At 35.2% G+C, this 23,175-nt stretch overlaps 1 protein-coding gene across 2 annotated transcripts in view; it reads left to right on the top strand.

Moving 5' to 3' along the window:
* TLL1 (tolloid like 1) overlaps positions 1 to 23,175 on the top strand; it is a 323,584-nt gene that overhangs the window by 158,593 nt on the left and 141,816 nt on the right. For both annotated transcript variants that reach the window (XM_005887409.3, XM_070386689.1), the window contains exons 2-6: positions 675 to 785; positions 5,101 to 5,181; positions 6,686 to 6,838; positions 7,355 to 7,472; positions 20,916 to 21,094. In XM_005887409.3, the coding sequence (XP_005887471.2) occupies positions 675 to 785; positions 5,101 to 5,181; positions 6,686 to 6,838; positions 7,355 to 7,472; positions 20,916 to 21,094 (642 nt within the window). The remainder of the gene's footprint in view (positions 1 to 674; positions 786 to 5,100; positions 5,182 to 6,685; positions 6,839 to 7,354; positions 7,473 to 20,915; positions 21,095 to 23,175) is intronic.

Genomic DNA, 23,175 nt, shown 5'->3' with positions numbered 1-23,175 from the left:
GTAAACTCTGGGAGTTGGTGATGGACAGGGAGGCTTGGCGTGCTGCAATTCATGGGGTCGCAAAGAGTCGGACACGACTGAGCGACTGATCTGATCTGATCTGATTCTTTGACTCAGTTGCACCTCACTTTATAAAATTATAAAGTAGCACATGGTTTAATTGCTACTACGTCTTCTTCCACCTGTCCGTGAGGAATTGCTTATCTCAGGCATCTGCTGTAAATGCCAGCATTCTTTTTCACTTGTTTGCAAATTAGCCATGGTCGCTGAATTCTCTTCCCTTAAGGTCAATTCAGTTCATTCACTTAGTTATGTCTGACTCTTTGTGACCCTATGAACTACAGCACTCCATGCTTCCCTGTCCATCACCAACACCCTTAAGAATCAGCCCCACCCCAGCCCCAGTAAACCTTAGATCATTTCACTCGAAAAATGACTTTCTCCCTTTCGTCTAAAACATCAAAGTGAGAAAAGCGGATCCATTCTTTCACATGTGGCTCACATTACACCCAAACAGGCCCAGTACGTTCAGGTACACTTATTTTCTGAAATATCACTATAGTTATAAGGACCAAATTTCCATATTTTTAGCAGTATTTTTTTCTTATTAGCTTTGTTCACATTGCTTTTTGCTCTTAAATAATTTGTATTTTAATTGAAATTTTCTTTTTTAGCTGTGTTTTGGGGTGACATTGCCTTAGATGATGAAGATTTAAATATCTTTCAAATTGATAGGACAATTGACCTTACACAGAACCCCTTTGGAAAATTTGGACACATCACAGGTACGTTTGATTATTTGATTTGGTTTGCATTTATTTAGAAGAAAATATACTCTTGAAATGCTAAAATACAATTTGGATCATTTTTAATGTTCTGGTGATCAAATTTGATTTCCTTGATACAGATTAGTCTATTTATAAATTTAAGTTTTATTCATAAATTCATAATTTTAACTTTATTATGTAATGTATTTAAGAAAGATGTTGTAGTGTTCACCATCTACAAGGCTTGGCTTAAGCACTTTGCAGGTGTTAACTCTTTGAATACTCATAATGACCACATAATGAGTAGCTGCTGATGTTATTGTGATTTACGAGGAGGAGATTTATAAGGTTATGTACTTTTCTTGGGGCTTCCCCTGTGGTTCAGTGGTAAAGACTCTGCCTGCAGTGCAGGAGATGGAGGTTCAATCCCTGGGTCAAGAAGATCCCCTGGAGGAAGGCATAGCAACCCATTCCAGTATTCTTGACTGGAGAATCCCAAGGACAGAGGAGCCTGGTAGCCTAGGGCCCATAGGGTCGCAAAGGGTCAGACGTGATGGAAGTGACTGAGCATGCATACACAGTTTCTTATTGTCACACAGCAGGAAATGACTGAGTCAGGACCAAAATTCACTTCTGAGAAAGGTTAAATTTCATACTCTCAAACATTATACTCAATTGCCTCCCATTTGAATATTGAGATGCAGAAGGTAAAGTATTCTTGACTGATTATACACAAATATATTTAGAAAAAATTGTATATCTATTTTTATAACTTTTATGAAAACCTGGAAGACAGTTTCAATTTTAGCTGTTTGCATATGTTTGAATTATGCCTATATGTGACTTGTAATATTTCAAAGATATTTGGGTTTTCATATTAAAATAATTTAATTAAAATTTGAAAATTATTTTATATTATCTTGATACAATTTTTATTCTGTATTTTACTTTGGAGAAAAATTGAAAGGTTAAAAATGTAAAATTTCTTTTTGTAGTTATAGCTAAAGCATTTATTCAGTCATGCTTTTTGATTTCATTGATCTCTCCTCCTGCTAATGCTATTTTTATTTCCTTCTTGTATTCCATGGAAAATATATAGTCCCTTTGTGGTATCTAGAAGACAAATATATTTTAGTCTTAAGACTCTTTACTGTGAATTAACAAATCTTTTTTCCCAATTTTCTTTCCCACAACTTTTTATTATGACAGTTCAGTTCAGTTCATTTGTTCAGTCGTGTCTGACTCTTTGCGACCCCATGAATTGCATCACGCCAGGCCTCCCTGTCCATCACCAACTCCCGGAGATTATTTTGACAAGCTTCAAAAATATAGTAAAGTTGATGGGATGATGCAGGCAACACCCATCACCTCAAAGATTCAGCAGTTGTTCACTTTACCATATTCTGTGTATGTGTGTATGCATGCATATGTATAAAATATTTTGAAGTTAATTGCAGACAACATAGGGTTTCTCAGGTAGCACCAGTGGTAAAGAATCCATTTGCCAATGCAGGAGCCCCAGGTGATGCAGGTTCGATCCCTGAATCAGGAAGATCTCCTGGAGTAGGAAATGGCAAGTGTTCTTGCCTGGAAAATTCCATAGATGGAGGAACCTGGCGGAGTACAGTCCATAGGACTGCACAGAATAGGACACGACTGAGTAACTGACCACATATGCACACATGCACACAAAATAGCTTTTCAATGTTAAGTAGGTTAGCATGCCCTTTTAAGAATAAAGACATTATTGTACATAATCAAAATGCAAGTATTACATATGAGAAATTTATGTAAGGTAATAAAACTTAAGGAATTTATTTAAATGAATATGGTACTAAAAATAATAACCTTTAGTCTTTGTTATATATAGTGAGTTTTTTCTGAAACATACACCAAATATATGAGGAAACTGCTTTGCAGTGTAGTCACAGATAGTACATTCCTATAGGATATGTTTATTGACACACTGCAGACACTATCTCACACTTAACACTGTCGCTGTCCCCTGCAACAGTGGATTTCAAAAAAGACAGCAATGAGACAACTCAGCAGAACCTTAAATTTATCACATTACATTCTCAGGTTTGATTAAACATTTTGTTAGATTTATGCTTTATTAAAGAGATTTCTTTAGCCCATTGTCCTCTCTTTGCACTAGAGGTGTTAATTTTCTGTGATTTAGAAAATTAATACTATTGGGTTGGCCAGAAAATTTGTTCATGTTTTGCAGGGGTTCAGGTTTTTCAATTTTATATATTGGTCAACCCAGCATATAATTTTGTCATTTAATTTATAGTTAAGCTCTGAAATGCTAATATTTGAAAGTAAATTATTATTTAGAGAAAAGCATAAAACAGAATCATACTGTCATAAAGACATATTCTAAATATATATGTGAAAAGTACATGCTTCAAAGTAATTTGCACTATTCAGCTGAATTTCTGACATCATAAAAGAATTCTATAGTTTTTTCTTACTGTCTTTTCCCTTTCTTGTTAGTTTGTGCTGCATTGACTATATTTCTTATTTGCTTATTTGAAAATATATTGTCTTTTTCATAAATATTTGTTTTATATAATTCCACTCTAGAATTTTTTAAAATATGAGAAATAAATACATATTATGAATTTTCTTATTTCAATGAACTATCTATGCATAATTTTATTTATATTGCTATAAAAATTTTCAAACTTGCTAAAATATTAAAATATTATTGACTTTGATAGTCTTGAAATGTTTTTTCTAGTCTACAATATTCTTATGCTTATAATTTACCTTAATATTAACTAAGACATTTATTTTTTCCTCATAATTAGCCTCCTTCTATATCTATAGCTATGTGTTTCAGGCCTATCTAATATACCATATAATTGTTATGCAATGGTCATTTCAAATACATTTTTATCATCCTTTAAAAATATTTGCTATAACTGCTTAGGAATGAATACATTTAAGTATTACTTCATCTTTCTAAAATAGTCAATGAAAAATATTTCAAAAATTTTTCTCAAGGAGCATAGCAAGAATGTGACCATGTAATTCAAATAATTAAGCAGACTGTTACTCAATAAACAAGCATTTTAACTTATACGGACTTAATTGATATTTCCTAAAAGATGCTTATATGTTAACAATATTTATTACTTTTTATTAGCTTCAATCTAGGTAATTACATTTTAGAATTAATTTCAAAGGGAAAGGAGATACTGAAAGGAAATAGTTCAAAATGCAAGAACATATTGTTTGCATGAATTTCTGGTACTCTTTCATTGGCTTTGTCCACAGGCTCATGAATCTCTTGTTCTGATATCTTTAGTGATCATATTAGTTGTTTGCTCAGTGATAACTCTTTGTATTTGTCTATCAGAATTCAAGGAGAAGGCAAACTAGGTGATAAAATTAAGAAAGCATTTTGTTAAAGACCTGGAATGAGGATCAGAAGACTTGGATTTTCATCAAATATTCTGCTTTATGATTATGACTTTGTTCTTAAAGCTGCAAGGAAATATATTTTTTATCCCCAAACCCCTCCTCTACATTGTGAGCTATAAAATTCTTTATATCTTTTTTTATAAAGATTGTAAATTGCACCAACATAATAGAATGTATTTTGCAGCTGGGCATCCTTACAGATTCTCACCTTGTGACTTTTTTAAAAGCTATGTTATTGGTTTTTATAAATTATAGAAACTAATTTTCAAAATTTATTTGAATGCATAATATTCATTACATATGCTATTAGAAATGTCTCAAACTTGCTCCAAGCTTTGGAGCAAAATTTACACTGTATACTTGCTTTTTTCTTTTTCCAGTTTCATTGAGAAAAAATTGACATACCTCATGCTCTTTTAGTGTTTTTATTTCATTTGCTGATTTGCCATCTGAAAGTATTTAGTTTGCATTGGGAAAATAGCTGGAATGCAATCAACATGGCAGAACAATTTGGTTCTCTTCCTATATAATACTATGTGTTGTAAAGTTCACAGTGAAAAAAAAATGTTTTAAATTGTCAATAGATGACTCAATTGCTACGATGTCCAAATAAAGTCATTTAGATTGCTCTCTGATTTTCTCCTACCTCTTTAGTTTTAGTTGCAAATTTTTTAATTGACGGATAATTGCTTTACAGTATTTCATTGGTTCCTACCGAACATATTGCAGAATTTTTACCCTCTTCCAAGATTAATGGATATTATTACTTTAATGCAATTACATAAGACCACATAAAAAGAGATGTCCGAGGAGAAATCAATGTAACATGTTACTATTGCTTATTTACAAGAACTTTAATTTACAGTGAATTTAACTTAACTATTTTCCTTTACTCTTTAAGGTGGATTTGGAGACCATGGTATGTCAAAGAAACGAGGGGCCCTCTACCAACTTATAGACAGAATAAGAAGAATTGGCTCTGGTATATCAATGTTTAAAGTTGCAGACTCTTGAGTTGCTGTACAGTGAATATTATACTCATAGCAGTTCAGTTAGCCATTAAGATTCGAAGTATGGAAAGATATATGCTAAGGGAGAGTCCTTTATTCATTTTTATTTGGTTGATATGTGATGGAAGATTTTGGAACTTAGTTGGGGACATTTATTTTAACTTATTTTCAGCTCCTCCTTAATAAAAAATGCATTAGGTGTTTATTTTACTGTTGATATTTATTTCCAAAAAATTGGTATCACAGTAAGGTGATTTTATCAAGCATGGAGCTACATCAGTTTTTGTCAAATGAAAAAATATGAATGCTTATTTTGAAACAAAATCCACTTAAAATAAATTGGCAAACTGATAAATTAGATTAAAAAACAATTAAAAATACTTTTAACTCTTCCAAAACTATGTATAGGAAAAGATTCAGGGAAACTGCTTTCTGGATTAATGATTAGTTAATATTTAAAATATTAAATATTTTTAATATTGAATTTATTAATCACTATTTGTGGATTTTAGAGTTTCTTTTTAAAGTCTCCTGTTCAAAGTTCATATCCTAACTTTCCTTCAGTTGATTGATACTAATTAATTATGCCAAGAATTAATTTTTCCAAGTGAAGATGCTTTGCTCTAGGATATTAAAAAATTAGATATGTTAGGGACACAAATATCAGGGGCATACATTCAATGTTCATTGTGTTTGAAGTGTATGGAAGCTGTAAGCCATTTGTATCAACAATGATATATCAATAAGAAAAGTAAATACGAAAGTGTAGGAAAAATAACACCATAACAAAAAATTGTGAAAGGTTACCGAGAAAAGTTCGTGACTGCAGACCTGAAAGCTGCTCCACAGCAGACTGCGTTTTATGTGGGCCTGCTCACCTTGTGTGCTGGTCTCTAAATCATACTGTTGTCTGGATATGAATCCCTAGGAAATTGAAATAGATGTAGCCCATTGTCCCAGAATCTGAGACCATATCTGTATTATCCTTATTTCATTTACTATCTCTATTGTGTAATATTCAGTTTTTATCTGTACTATAGAATATCAATTCTGATTTAAAGGATTTGAGGTTTTGCAGGACTAAGAAAGGTTTTGAACAAAGTAAGACTTTTTAAAAATGTCTTTTTAATTCTATTGGTGACTTTCTTAGTTTTCTAGTAAAGTAGAATACATAAAAGAATTTTTCTGCACCTTACAGAGTCTACTTGGCTTCTATCCACTGTAAACTGTTGTATGGAAAGTCATCAAAATTTGCTTATAGAGAGAGCATTAGGAAATAGTATTTTTTAAACTACTTAAATATTTTAACACTTTACTCAAGTATATAATATAAATGAAGTTTTTCTTTAATACATTTTGATTTCAGGCATATTTATATAAATATGTAAATAAGACATTTTAACTTGTCCTTTAAGAGGTAAATGATTCTCTGACCAAGGACTTCTGTTTCACAGAATGTTTTAAATGTCACTGCAGGCTTGGAGCAAAACAACACAGTTAAGGAAAAATTACCACTAAAATTCTCAGGGCAAAGTGAGAAAAATAGAGTTCCCAGGGCTGCTACATCAAGGACTGAAAGAGTGTGGCCTGGAGGTGTTATTCCTTACGTCATAGGAGGCAACTTCACTGGTAAGATATTCCCAGAGGGTCTATTTTGATAATGAAATAACGATTATTACATAGATTAAGTATATATTTTTATAGAATACTAATACATAAAATGTAGTATTAACTTAAATATGAGAAAGATTCCATTCACCTCAGTTGTCAGCATATCTTGAAATTTAAAAACATAGATATAGTCTTTAATTCTAAGAATCTAAAGAACTATTCTGGTTTTTAAAAGGAGTTTCAAATGTGCCCATTAAATCTAGAAGCTCTTTTCAGTTGACAAGAACAATACATATCTTTGTTCATGGAGCCTTGTACACACATACTTGTCGAGACAGTAAGCTCATGCCTAGTGATTCTGAAGACAGTGTCCACTCTCAACAATGGCTCACTGTGGTGCTTGGAGCTAGTATTCTTTGGTTTGATTATAGTGGTGGCATCTAATCTGTGCAGCCAGACTCGGGACAGAAGAGCCACATGCAGACTTCTCTTTGGAACAGGCACTGTTTTATTAATGTCATGCCATTTTTCCAGGCAGCCAGCGAGCCATGTTCAAGCAGGCCATGAGGCACTGGGAAAAACACACATGTGTGACTTTCATTGAAAGAGGGGATGAAGAGAGTTACATTGTATTCACGTATAGGCCTTGTGGGTAAGTAGAACCAGGGAATGAGTTAAGTAAACATAGGAGGGAAAAAAATCCATAGGTAAGATTCACTTTTTAAATATTTGCTTAGTCTTTTGCCCATAAAAACGTATGAATAAATGAATACTGTGTTTTAAAGAAATGTATTCTTTGATCACAGACCTCTGTGCATCCTCCACCATGGCAGCTGCCCTTCCTTCTGTTCCAAATACATGATAGCATTGCCCACTAACCTGAGTTAGAAACCTCAGTTTTGTTTTCAGTGATTTTCAGTTTTCAACACATTGTTTCTGTTGATATCCACTGTATCTTTTTGTTTCCACTTTTATTCCATGTCAGTCCTCTTGTCCATTCATGCCTTTGTCTTCTCACACCTGGTCTATTTCAACTGCTCTCCTGTCATATCAATTCACTGCCATTAGAATTAACTTCAAAAAATACCAGTGAGAGCAAAATGCTCCACTTTTTGAGATTCCTCAGTGTTTTTAACAACCTACAGTGGTGTTTCATAGATTTGCTTCTTATAGGGTGATAACAATACTCTTCACAACTGTCCTGTAAGTTGTGAAAATGCTGTGTTAAATTTCAGTGAGTATTCCTACAAGTAGGGTGCTATACCTTGCTAATATTCAGCCAATTTAAAGGAATATAGAATACAGTGTCCCTTAAACTTATTTTAAAATGGGAACAGCCATCTCATCCTTCTAATAGTGAAGAATGTGATCAGTATCCCAGAACACATTTTGGGAAATGCCAGCCTGAGAATAAAATCTAGATTCTTGGATATAACATTTACCACAAATTGCATTTACTGTTTCTTCTGCCACCACATCTCTTCACAAATCCCATAATCTAGCCAAGTTACAGTAATAGCAGTCCTCCAAGCAATTCTGTATAGTGTAAGAAAGACTTTTCATTGTGAAAAGTGAAAGTGATGTCACTCAGTCGAGTCCGACTCTCTGCGACCCCACGGACTATAGCCCACCAGGCTCCTCCATCCATGGGATTTCCCAGGCAAGAATACTGGAGTGAGTTGCCATTTCCTTCTTCAGGGGGTTTTCCTGACCCAGGGATTTAACCTGGGTTTCCTGCATTGCAGCCAGATGCTTTTACTGTCTGAGCCAACAGGGAAACCCTTTCCCCCTGTATTTCCAGTTAATTGGAACTTATATTTAAATATTTGAGTATTTAAATTGTTTCCATTTTTGTTTGTTTGCTGAAATTAGTTGATAGGGCACACTGTCTACTTTATACCACATCACATCAAGAGGCACATGTTCCTGCACCTACCACTTTAGTGATTCGAAGATTTATCAGTGGATTCAAGTGGTGACAGCCACATCCCTCAATTTTAAGTCCCCATCACTGGAAAATAAGTCATTTTCTCATGTTGTTGTTTTCTTTTATTCTTTCTAATTTTAGCTGAAATTCTTCTATAAAGAGGAATTATCTCTAATCAGCTATAGCTATTTGATACCTTCTATTATTGTTCATATGGGGAATTTAAATAAAATGCTTAAATCCTTTGGAGGAAATAATTCTTGCCCTAATGACATATATTCTTGAGTTGGGAAAAATATATATATTTCACTAGGTACTGGGGGCACTACATCATCTGGCTTTGTCCCATCATATTTTCTTAGAACACTTAAATTAACTTAAAAAGTAATGAGTTTTAATTTTGGTCCTATTAATTGACATTAAGGAAAAAGATACATTTTTATTTTTCTATTTATTTTGGATTATGCCTTAATGTTTTACCTATGAATTATTTACAGTGTTTTCTTCTAACTTACTTTATTTATTCTTGATAAGTTTTGATTATGTTTGAAGTCTCTTCTAATTCTTTATATACAATGGTTTAGTCGCTAAGTCGTGTCGGACTCTTGCAACCCCATGGATTGTAGTCTGCCAAGCTCCTCTGTCCATGGGGATTCTCCAGGCAAGAATACTGAAGGGGTGGCCATTTCCTTCTCCAGTGGATCTTCCCAACCCGGGGATTGATCCCTGGTCTCCTGCATTGCAGACAGATTCTTTACTGACTGAGCTACAAGGGAATAAAGGTCTAAATCTAGACTATCCTTCCTTCCTTCTGGTTATCTAATAGGAGTGGATATAGCTCAGGTTGCTGCTGCTGCTGCTAAGTCGCTTCAGTCGTGCCCGACTCTGTGTGACCCCATAGATGGCAGCCCACCAGGCTCCCCCGTCCCTGGGATTCTCCAGGCAAGAACACTGGAGTGGGTTACCATTTCCTTCTCCAATGCATAAAAGTGAAAAGTGAAAGTGAAGTCGCTCAGTCGTGTCCGACTCTTAGCGACCCCATGGACTGCAGCCCACCAGGCTCCTCCATCCATGGGATTTTCCCGGCAAGAGTACTGGAGTGGGGTGCCATTGCCTTCTCCGATAGCTCAGGTTACATATTTCTAAATATACAACATATTCAGATCAGTACATCTTTTCTTTACCCACCCTTCAATTTTGTAAAATAAATACATTCAAAGTGCCACTTAATTATTTTATTGATCAATTTCTGTTTGTAACAAATTCATATATATATATATATACTCATTTCGTTTTATTAATTTGGCTCTTTTCAAAGTTTTCCATTTCACTATTTTATTTCATATATTTCATTCTCACCCATTTTTGAGCTATCCACAGTGATACTTTGCTGTACAACAGCTATCATAACTCCATTTCCACTGTTGGCTCATATGTCTGCCTTCGTCAATGATGAGGGCAGGGAGCTTATCTGTGTTCCTCATGACACCCAGCACACTGCTTTAGAGGTGGCTATCAGGTGAGTGTCAGCAATTCACGTGTCAGCTGAAGTTCATTGTGTATAATCCTAAAATAAAACAATGTAAGAATTTAAAGGGGTTTTGAAAAACATGTATTCAATAATTTAGGGATTTGAAAACTGAGGTTGACTTTCCCCAGGATACTTAAATCTGTAGTTACATTCCTGAAATTAGACCCTTGAGTTTACTTGTTACTGTTATAATAGTAACGTTGCACTTTGGTGGTTAGTTTTGGTGCTAATTTTCCAGATCAAAGTTTGCCCCGTATTATTTTTTTCAATGATAGGATGGATGATACTTTTTATTGAAGTTAATCAGGGCCTACTAATCATTCTAATCATTTTGTGATTTCTAAATTTTATTTCAAATTGCCATTATTGGCCAAAATTTCATGAAATAGTGATATTTTGCCATGATGCTGCTGCATTTATAGCTCATAAAAGTTAATTTAAATTATCAGAGTTTGACAGTTAATATTGCACAATATAGTGAAAAACATCTAAAATAAGATATATTTTGAGTCAAACACTTAATGCTCTACTGGACTCAGTAATGGGTTTTTTTTCCTTATAAGAGATGTGACATATAATATATCACATTTAACAATACCTAGTATTGTTGAATATGAAGAACCTGTAAGGTGGTGCCATTGATATGAAAGGCAACATTTGTCTGCTCTGTTTCTAGCTTTAATTTGGAAGGTAAATGCATCTTATTACTTCTTATTATCATCACTTTGACTTGAGTTTACCTATTAAGTCAGACAACTTGTAACTCTTGCAAATTTTAAAAATAAAACCTGAAATAATCTCCATACTGGAGTGGGTTGCCATTTCCTCCTCTAGGGGATCTTCCCAACCAGGGAAGTTAGGAGTTGAGGAGTTATTAAATTATCTGTCTGTGCTTGCACTCATTCATGTCTGACTCTGCAACACTTTGGACTGTAGCCCACTAGGCTCCTCTGTCCATGGGATTTTCAAGGCAAGAATACTGGAATGGGTTGCCATTTCCTCCTCCAGGGTATCATCCTGACCCAGGGCTTGAACCCACATCTCCTGTGTCTTCTGCATTGCACGCATATTCTTTACCCACTGAGCCATCAAGGAAGCCCATTATTAAATATGGAATTGACTATATAATTTAGAGCATAAAGTTCCCTTAGTATTCTGCTACAGTCAATTTTTATTCAATAAATATTTATTGGGTGTCTAATTCCATATCAAGCTATTGATAAGTGTGGAAATAAAATTTTTAAAAGAAAAATGTAGAAATCATAACTTTTTGCTATTTAACTCTAGTGCATTTCCTATTTTTAAGTTGAATTATAACTATACATTATGTTCTGCATATCTGTGTATATATATATATATTCATATGCATGTTTCTAGATATATGATATCTTTGCTTCATCTACAGTGGTCATAGGCTTTAATCTCTATCTATATTGGCAAAAGGTTTAACCTGAGCAATAAATATTTTTCAGTGAATATCTATTACCTTCTTTGGTGTTTATCTATTTTACAATATTACTAATTATTATCAGAAAAAAGTGAGACCATTTTAAAACAGAAGTTATTTGATTTTATTCTTTGTAAGTCAGAGATTTATGTAACTGAATTTTTATCTTTAATTATTATATGCTAATTTTTAATGATTTCCGAATGACGCAGAGGGATGGTATGGGGAGGGAGGTGGGAGGGGGGCTCAGGATGGGGAACACGTGTACACCCATGGCGGATGCATGTTGATGTATGGCAAAACCAATACAATATTGTAAAGTAAAAAAAATAAATAAATAAAATCATCATCATAATAATTTTTTAAAAAACAAAAAACAATCAGACTTAGAATTAACTTATTTTCTTATTTTCTAGATTTTATGTGTTTTAATTGCATTTCTCTTTGGTAATTTTGTTTATTCAGATTATGACAGTAGTCACTTACCCATCCTTTTCTATTGAATTCTCATTTCATGTCACTTATCCTAACTTTGGGGCCTATAATATTGAGTGTAAGGTGTTTTCTTGGGTTTCCCAGGTGGCTTAGAGGTAAAGAATCTGTCTACCAGTGAAGGAGCCGCAGAAAACAAGGGTTTGATCCCTGGTTGGGAAGATCCCTTAAAGGAGGAAAATGCAACCCACACCAATATTCTTTCCAGGATAATTCCATAGACAGAGGAGCTAGTCAGGCTACAGTCTGGGGTCTCAGAGAGTTGGACACGACTGGAGCAACTTACCAGACACTTAAGGGGTTCTCTATGCTAGGAAGTTGTAGTTAGGCAGAGGAAGTGTGCTAGCCATGATTCTTGTTCTCAAACAATGAAGACTGGCTAACTTAAACAGAAAACAATAGGAGCAAATTTATTATTATTTATATAAGGAAATTATTTTTTAAAAGTTTTGCAAGGCATTTATAGAATTAGACTAATAGAAAAAGTGAAGAGACAAACTGAAGGAGGAATCTCAGCAAGAGCATGTTGAATTATTCACCTTGAGCATTTCCATGACTTCTAAGGATGCTTGCTCCTAACTACTAGAGTCTAAGCTCTGTCGTGCACTCTGGGGCTCTGTTCTTTCAATAAATATTTATTTATTATTTTTTTGACTTTTTATTTTTTCCAGTTGTATTGAGATATGTTAATCATTGACATATAACATATTGTTTTAAGTGTATAACATGCGTTTAGATTTGTGTATATTGTGAAATGATCATCACAATATTTAATTAACATCCACCACTATATATAGCTTACACATTTTGTTGTTGTTATTGTTGTGATGAGAACTTTTAAGATCCACTCTCTTAGCAACTTTTAAATATACAATATGGTATTTTTTTTCAATTTTCTTTTTCTTTTTTTAATTTTATTTTATTTTAAAACTTTACATAATTGTATTATTTTTGCCAAATATCAAAATGAATCCGCCACAGGTATACATGTGTTCCCCATCCTGAACCCTCCTCCCTCCTCCCTCCCCATACCATCCCTCTGGGTCGTCCCAGTGCACTAGCCCCAAGCATCCAGTATCGTGCATCGAACCTGGACTGGCAACTCATTTCTTACATGATATTTTACATGTTTCAATGTCATTCTCCCAAATCTCCCCACCCTCTCCCTCTCCCACAGAGTCCATAAGACTGTTCTATACATCAGTGTCTCTTTTGCTGTCGTCACCTTTAGTCACCACGCTGCGTATTACCTCCTCAGGAATAACTGAAGTATGTACCTCTGACCACATTTTACCCATTTCACCCACCCTCAGCTCTTGCCTCTGGCAACCAACAACTGTTCTCTGTATCTATTGAGCTCTATTATGTGCCAGGCTGTATTCTAGGAGCCGGCATTTTGGCAGTGACCAAAACAGTGAACAAAATAGGTTTTCTGCCCACAAAAAGCTTACAGTTTTTGTACACAGGCAAAAAACCTATGAACATAAATGGAATATGAAATATATTAATAGACAATAAATTCTAGGACCAAAAGAAAAGTAGTGGAAGTGGGATGGAAAGGTATTTGTATAGAATTTGAAAAAGTGAAACAAGCCATGTGGATATCTGAGAAACAGAGTTCCTGACAAAAGAAAAAGACTGTAAAAAGACTATGAAGTAAGAGTAAATCTGCATGCTCAGGACACAGCAAGGAAACTTCATGGCTCAAGTGGAGTGACAGGGATGCTAATATGAGATGAGATATAGAGAATAAGAAAACTCTTGAGAGTCCCTTGGACAGCAAGGAGATCAACCCAGTCAATCCTAAAGGAAATCAATCCAGAATATTCATTGGAGGGACTGATGAGGCAGCTGAAGCTCCAATATTTTGTCCACCTGATGGGAAGAACTGACTCATTAGAAAAGACCCTGATGCTGGGAAAGATTGAAGACAGGAGGAGAAGGAGATGACTGAGGATGAGATTGTTGGATGGCATCACCAACTCAACTGACATGAGTTTGAGCAAGCTCCGGGAGATGGTGAAGGACAGGGAAGCCTGGTATGCTTCATTTCATGGGGTTGCAAAGAGTAGGATACTTCTGAGTAACTAAACAACAACATATATAGTAAGATATTTATGTGTGAAGATTTTGTATTATCTTATAGGCTTTATATATATATATATATATATATATATAAGTACTTTAGATTTCCCTCTGAGCAAAATAGAGAGCCTATATCAGTCAGCTTAGGCAATTTATGATGTGATAAAATTGAAAACTGAAAGTGTTAGAGGCTCAGTTGTATCCAACTCTTTGTGACACCATGGACTGCAGCTCACCAGGCTCCTCTGTCCCTGGAATTCTCCAGGCAAAAATACTGGAGTGTGTTGCCATTCCCTTCTCCAGGGGATCTTCCTGAGTCAAGGATTGAGCATGAGTCTCCTGCATTGACAGGCAGATTCTGTACTTTCTGAGCCACCAGGTAAGCCCTTATGATGAGTTAACAGCTCCCAAATCTCGGTGATTAGAGCAAAAAACACCTACTCCTTACTCTTATTGTATGTCTGCCATTGTTTGCCTGTAGCTCACTTAAGAGGATTTAATACAGTATCCAGTCTGATGGAGAAGCCTTTTTTTGGAACATTGCAGTCATAGCAGAAAGAATAGAAGCAATTTAATCAACCATATTTGCTCTTAAAAATTATCTCTAGAGATAGACACAAAAACACAGTTTGTGCTCACATGATATTGTCCAGAGTAAGTCACATGACTAAGCCCAGTCAGCAGGGTAGAGATGTATAATTATCTCCTAGAGAGGGGTAATAATCAATAATTTTTAAATGTTGACACAATTTATAATACACTCATTGGATAATATTCAGCACAGAAGTAATCTGACTGGACATTTAAAAATTGTATCTATGCCAAGAAGAGACTGCTGTGAGGAAGGCACAAAGCTTATAGAGAACTTCCTTTGTACTTACTGACTTTGCTCCACTAGTCTGAGGTCAAAGTAGAGTATAGTGGGTTTTGAGTTACCTTCTTACTGTCTATGGCTTAGTGGGTTTTTCTAAAGGTGGTGAAAGTTTTCTGAGAGGGTAAGTAGATCTTATAATGGCTAAGCTTTAAAAGGAAGACTGAAATTTGAAATAAAAAAATCAAAAGCTATGTACAAGAAAACAGCATCAAATCTGGATGACATTAGAAAGAAACTAAGACAAGTTAAAGCCATGTTTTTATAAACCTGTAGTGTTGTACATAATTGTATATGCATATATTTAGCTATTTAGTCATTTGAGCATCTAGATTTCTTCTGTTCCTTAACCAATGCATTTCCCATTCTTCATAGGACCATTGTAAAAGCCAGTGTGAAATGTATTTTTGCTTTCTATTATGAAACCTCATTTTATTTATTAGAAATTTTATGGGTAAAGTTTTGCTAATAAAAGATGTTTCAGATTAAAAGAATTGACCGTTTTAGATTTAAAAAATCAACTTCATTGCTTGTCTATCTGTCTCCTGGATTTTGAATTGCAAAGTATTTTCTTCTCTGACTTTAACCAGCAAGAATGACTCAATGTAGGTAATTTAGTTGCTGTATGATCCTCAGATATTTCAGTTTCATTATCATTGTTTTATGGTACCAAATGTTTCAGTTTAAATCTTCCTAAAATTTGCAAATTTTGATACATCTAATATTTTACTATATCAGTACATAATAATAACTATGTATATATGCTTAGTTACTCAGTCATGTCCGACTCTTTGCAACCCCACTGACTGTCACCTACCAAGTAACTCTCTGTTCATGAGATTCTCCAGGCAGGAATACTAAGATGGATTGCCATTCCCTTCTTCAGCTGATGTTCCTGACCCAGGGATCAAACCCTGGTCTCCTGCATTGCAGGCAGATTCCTTACCATCTGAGCTGCCTATGTAGGTATAAATTAAAATGTGCTACTAAAAAATCTAACTGGGAGCAAAAATACAATTCCTTGATTTTTTTCCCTACCACTTACCTCACTTTTCTTTCTATTATCGATTTAGTATATATAATTAGCTGTTATAATAGATCCATAAATAATAAGTTGAAATACTACTTCTAACTGGCAAGGAAAAAAGGAAAAAACATACCCAACTAAATGCAGAGTGCCAGAGAATAGCAAGGAGAGATAGGAAGGTCTTCTTAAATGAACAATGCAAAGAAATAGAGACAAATAATAGAATGGGACAGACTAGAGATCTCTTCAAGAAAATTGGAGATGTTAAAAGAATACACAGAAGAACTATACAAAAAAGATCTTCACGACCAAGATAATCACGATGGTGTGATCACTCACCTAGAGCCAGACATCTTGGGATGTGAAGTCAAGTGGGCCTTAGGAACCATCACTATGAACAAAGCTAGTGGAGGTGATGGAATTTCAACTGAGCTATTTCAAATCCTGAAAGATGATGCTGTGAAAGTGCTGCACTCAATATGCCAGCAGATTTGGAAAACTCAGCAGTGGCCACAGGACTGGAAAAAGTCAGTTTTCATTCCAAGCCCAAAGAAAGGCAAAGCCAAAGAATGCTCAAACTACTGCACAATTGCACTCATCTCACGTGCTAGTAAAGTAATGCTCAAAATTCTCCAAGCCAGGCTTCAGTAATACATGAACTGTGAACTTCCAGATGTTCAAGCTGGTTTTAGAAAAGGCAGAGGAACCAGAGATCAAATTGCCAACATCTGCTTGATCATCAAAAAAGCAAGAGTTCCAGAAAAACATCTATTTCTGCTTTATTGACTATGCCAAAGTCTTTGACTGTGTGGACCATAATAAACTGTGGAAAATTCTGAAGGAGATGGGAATACCAGACCACCTGACCTGCCTCCTGAGAAATCTGTATGCAGGTCAGGAAGCAACAGTTAGAACTGGACATGGAACAACAGACTGGTTCCAAATAGGAAAAGGAGTACATCAAGGCTGTATATTGTCTCCCTGTTTATTTAACTTATATGCAGAGTACAGATTGCCGGGAGAAATATCAATAACCTCAGATATGCAGATAACACCACCCTTATGGAAGAAAGTGAAGAAGACCTAAAGAGCCTCTTGATGAAAGTGAAAGAGGAGAGTGAAAAAGTTGGCTTAAAGCTCAACATTCAGAAAATTAAGATCGTGGTATCCGGTCCCATCACTTCATGGCAAATAGATGGGGAAACAGTGGTTGACTTTATTTTTCTGGGCTCCAAAATCACTGCAGATGGTGATTTGCACCCATGAAATTAAAAGACACTTACTCCTTGGAAGGAAAGTTATGACCAACCTTGATAGCATATTAAAAACCAGAGACATTACTTTGCCATCAAAAGTCCGTCTCTTCAAGGATATGGTTTTTCCAGTGGTCATGTATGGATGTGAGAGTTGGACTATAAAGAAAGCTGAGTGCCGAAGAATTGATGTTTTTGAACTGTGGTGTAGGAGAAGACTCTTGAGAGTCCCTTGGACTGCAACAGTCCATCCTAAAGGAAATCAGTCCTGGGTGTTCATTGAAAGGACTGATGCTGAAGCTGAAACTCCAATACTTTGGCCCCCTGATGCGGAGAGCTGACTCATTGGAAAAGACCTTGATGCTGGGAAAGATTGAGGGCAGGAGCAGAAGGGGACGACAGAAGATAAGATGGTTGGATGGCATCACCGACTTGATGGACATGGGTTTGGGTGGACTCTGGGAGTTGGTGTTGGACAGGGAGGCCTGGCGTGCTGCAGTTCATGGGGTCATAAAAAGTCAGACATGACTGAGCCAACTGAACTGAACTGAAAAAAATATTCCATGCAGGGATGGGCACAATGAAATACAGAAATGTTAAGGACCTAAGAGAAGCAGAAGAGATTAAGAAGAGATGACAAGAATACATAGAACTATACAAGAAATTTCTTAATGACCTGGATAACCACGATGATATGGTTATTCCCCTAGAGTTAGATTTGTGGAATGTGAATTCAAGTAGGCCTTAGGAAGCATTACAGGTGGTGCAAGTGACAGAATTCTAGCTGAACTCTTTAAAGTCCTAAAAATGATGCTGTTAAGATGATTCTGTTAAAGTGCTGCACTCAGTATGTCAGCAAATATGGAAAGCTCCACAGTGGTCACTGGACCTGAAAAGGACAATTTTCGTTCCAATGTCAAAGAAGGGAAGTGCCAAAGAATGTTCCAACTACCATACAATTAGACTCATTTTACATGCTAGCAAGGTTACCTTCAAAATCCTTCAAGCGAGGCTTCAGCAGTATGTGAACCAATAACTTCCAGATCTACAAGCCGGGTTTTCAAAGGGACAGAGGAAACAGAGATCAAATTGCCAACATTCATTGGATCCTGAAGAAAGCAAGGGAGTTCCAGAAAAACATCTATTTCTGCTTCATTGGCTATGTTAAAGCCTTTGATCATGGGGATCACAACAAACTACAGAAAATTTTTAAAGAGATGAGGTAAGACCAGACCATCTTACCTGTCTCCTGAGAAACCTGTATGCAGGTAAGATGCAACACTTAGAATTGGACTGAACAACTGGCCCACTCAAAACTGGTAAAGAAGTACAGCAAGTCTGTATATTGTCTCCCTGATTATTTAACTTATTTTCAGAATACATCATGTGAAATGCCAGGGTGTATGAATCACAAGCTGGAATCAAGATTGCTGGGAGAAATATCAACAACCTCAGATATGCAGATGATATCACTCTAATGGCAGAAAGTTTTGAGGAACTAAAAGCCTCTTGATGAGGGTGAAAAAGGAAAGTGGAAAAGCTGGCTTGAAACTCAACTTGAAAAAACTAAGATCATGGCAAATAGAAGGGGAAAAACTGGATGCAGTGACAGATTTTATTTTCTGTGGCTCCCAAATCACTATGGATGGTGACCACAGCCATGAAATCAGAAGACATTTGCTCCTTGGAAAGAAAGCTATGGCAAACCTAGATAGTATAAATAAAAAGTAGAGACTTCACTTTGCCAACAAAGGTCTGTAGAGTCAAAACTAAGGTTTTTCTATGAACAAATGTGATAGTTGGGCCAAAAAGAATGCTGAGTGCCAAAAACTGAATTGTGGTGCTGGAGAAAACTCTTGAGAGTCCATTGGACTGCAAGGAGATCAAACAAGTCAATCCTAAAGAAAACCAACCCTGAATATTCATTGGAAAGACTGATGCTGAAGTTGAAGCTCTAATACTTTGGCCACTGATGCGAAAAACTGAAGCATTGAAAAAGACCTAACGCTGGAAAAGAATGAAGGCAAAAGAAGAAGGTGCTTCAGAGGATAAGATGTTTAGATAACATCAATGAGCATGAATTTGAGCAAACTCCAGGAGATAGTGGAGGACAGAGGAGATTGGTGTGCTACAGTCCATGGGATCACAAAGAACTGGACATGACTTAGTGACTGAACAGCAACTAAGGAATAAGGTAAGACATTTAATCATTTAAAGCCTACAGAAATAATAGGAATGACAAATATTTGTAACACTCAAAAAGACTACCAAAAGTTCTTTCTCTGAAAACTGAACTTAATGACGTGCATTTTATAATATTTTGGCAAATTAATTTTGAACAATTTCCTCTTTTAACTTAAAAAATTAGAAAAAGGTTTTGGTGTCTGGCACATCATAATCCCCATCTATTCAAGACCAATTATTTATGTCCTGTATGGCTCTCCAGAAGGGTGGCTCTTAGATAAGCTATTTTAATGTAAACCCTAATTGTTGAAGTTTTAAGTGTAATTTTATTGATAGCTCTAGTTGTAGTTACTGTATTATTGTACATTTAAAACTTATTTTGGAGTCAATGTCCTTATGTGTCCAAGCTTGCATGTGTGTACACACTCTTTCATGCACACTGACACATTTCATGTATGCACACACACAAAATGGAATTTCTACGTTTTGGGTAGAAAAGTATCATTTAATATGTAAAAACATCAGTAAATTGAGGAAAGTTTTCAGGAGGATACTCTGGATAGTTCACATTCTGACAGTCCAAGATATTCTTTCAGAAGGTGAAATGGACTAATCACACCTGACCGTTTGGCAGTTATTGATTTTTCTTCACCAGTCAACAATTAACCCTAGATAATTTGCCTCTTGAAATTAATTTTCCTGTATTGACTTCTTTTAAAAGTTTTCCTTTTTAAAAAATTCTCCCATAAGGAGGAGAAATAATTCGTTTTTTAATTAACCAACATCTTTCACAAATTTAATTGTTTTTCTCAAAGTAGAAAAATAAAGTTTGTTTTTATGCTTAATAGTGAAATAATGTATTATTGCTAGATAACCAACCTAAGTGATTTACATGGGTTGTGGGGACCGAAAATTATATTAGAAATAAATGTGAATTGAAGTCTTGAGTTTAACTATATGCATAATAGCCATTAATCACCATAAGTATTTTATTATCTTATTATCTTCTAAATACTCCTAAAAATGATTTAAGGCACATATCCAACATCTTCTAATATATAAATTAGTACAAATGCACTGCAATTGATTATTTAGAGACTGGCATATAAATTTACCAGGATTACTAGAAATTGGCTATGTTCATTAATGAAAAACTGTTCTACCTCTGACTGTGCTGTACTTTATATTTCACCAGAAATTTTAACAAATTTTCACCCGATTATAATTAACTTGTCATCAGCCTGTTTACCACCATTCACATTTTCTACTTTATTCCAGATGCTGCTCCTATGTAGGTCGGCGTGGAAATGGGCCTCAGGCGATCTCTATTGGCAAGAACTGTGATAAATTTGGAATCGTCGTTCATGAACTGGGCCATGTGATAGGCTTTTGGCATGAGCACACGCGGCCAGACAGAGATAACCATGTGACTATCATACGGGAAAACATCCAGCCAGGTGAGGGGCTGTACAGGGAGTCAGATTTGAGGCTGACTAAACATCTTTTAATAGGACTGTGCTGTTTACATTTTAATTTCTTACAAAATATGAATGGTTTTGTTGATATTGTGGCTCAACATTTTCCTTGATTAAAAAATACCTATTATGGTGCTGATTTGTTCCTGGAAATCAAATGATCTTATGCTATTTTTAGATTTGCTTTTTTTTTTTTTTTTAAGATTTATCTGTTTTATATCTTTGGTTCTTTCAAAAAAAAATGGTGAACCATAAATTAATATTGTTAAATTTTCAAAAAGCATTTTCTATCCTTAGTTCTATAATTTATGTTGTTGGGATTTAAAAAGGGTCCAGGGTTTGTCACAAAATGTGCTGCTACCATAAAAATCTATATTATATCACAGATAGTTCCATGAGAAAATTCCAGTAAAGTGAGACATTTCCAGGATAGCCCAAATATTTTCTTGAGATTTTCTCTCAATCTTGACTACCCTAAAGACAAATTCTTAAGAATGTTTCAAGTGTCAGTAGTTCAGTAGTTAATATGTATTTAAATTTAATTTCCTCTGACAGTTAATGTGCAATAATAACCTCATTTATAGTTTTGCATTTGTTTTACCTTTCATAAATTCATAAAGATAAGCACATTTCAATTGCCAAAAGAAAACCCCTATTGTTTAGAATTGTTTTATAAGATTGTGTGTATTTCAAGCATTGTTGTTTAGTCGCTAAGTCGTTTCTGACTGTTTTTGCAACCCCATGAACTATAGCTCGCCAGGCTCCTCTGTCCTTGGGATTTCTCAGGCAAGAATATTGGAGTGAGTTGTCATTTCCTTCTCCAGGGGATCTTCCTAACCCAGTGATCAAACCTGCATCTCCTGCATTGCAGGCCATGTGTTATTTCCTTATTCATAGCCAGTTTTAAGTTATTAATACAAACATTGAATTCCTAAGAATTTCCTGTGATTAACAGCATTGACCTATTTAGTCGCTCACAACATATTTGTACCAATTATTTATTGAGGCACTATTAGATATTGGAGATACTTCATGAAAATTACAGAGCTTAGTGTAGCTATGCCTATATATATATAAACATTGTAAACAAGTGAGAAAATGAGAATAGTCATATGTTGAGAATACTGTCAGTCCAAGCAAGGTGTGACAAAATGTGCTTTAGCAAGCCGGAAGATGTCACAAAAGAACTGAAATTTAGAAGTAAAGGGTTTCTAAGTTCAGAAAAGACTGATGGAATATCTAACTGGGAAAAAAAAAAAGGATCATGATCAAAGCTACAATTACAGATAATTAGATTATTTTCATCTGCTCATAGGGCTGCATAGTAAGCTACAAGTGGGAGATTAGTTGGTAATTACCAAAGGGGATTAGATCATAAGGATTTTCTATAAGAAGCCAGGAAATTTATCCTGGCTTTTATCCTAGAGATTTTATCCTCTAGCTACTGGAGAATAATCAAAGGATTGAAAGCAGAACAAGTTCAGATGTAAAAGAGAAAAAGATTTCTTTCAGCTTGTAGGTATTATTAACTGAGAATGGGGTTATGGGAGTAGGGAGAATGAACCTATTAGAAGCTTAAATAAGTAGTCTACAAGAGGTGACTGAGTCCTCAGTTAGGGTGGTGTAGACCAAGAAGATGAGGAAATAACATTTCAAAAATATTTTAAGAGAAGCACTATATGAAGGATGTGAAGGAAGGTCTTCAAAGTTTTATTTTAGGCAACAGGGTGAGTGGCGGCACCATTAAATGAAGTAAGCTAAGAAATATGGATAAAACAAAAAGCAAAATACTCTTAAGAGGGAAAAGACAAATAATAATTTCATTTAGCATATGTTTGAATTTGAGAAGCCTTCAGATGAATGAAGTAGAGATATTTAGCAGACACAGGAAAGGTGAATCTAGACTTTAGGACATATCTAGAAAGGAATTTGATACAGGATTTGACTGTTTAGGAAAATGTTGGAGAAAGAAGGAAATAAGATTTCAGGTAGAATACGGGGAATAGCAGCATTTAAGTTACAGTTGGAGAAAATCTCTCAAAAGATTAAGTTTGGTCTAAGGG

This window comes from Bos mutus, chromosome 17 (assembly GCF_027580195.1).
Source record: "Bos mutus isolate GX-2022 chromosome 17, NWIPB_WYAK_1.1, whole genome shotgun sequence".
Classification (NCBI taxonomy): Eukaryota; Metazoa; Chordata; class Mammalia; order Artiodactyla; family Bovidae; genus Bos; species Bos mutus.
This window is presented reverse-complemented; position numbering and strand designations above follow the sequence as displayed.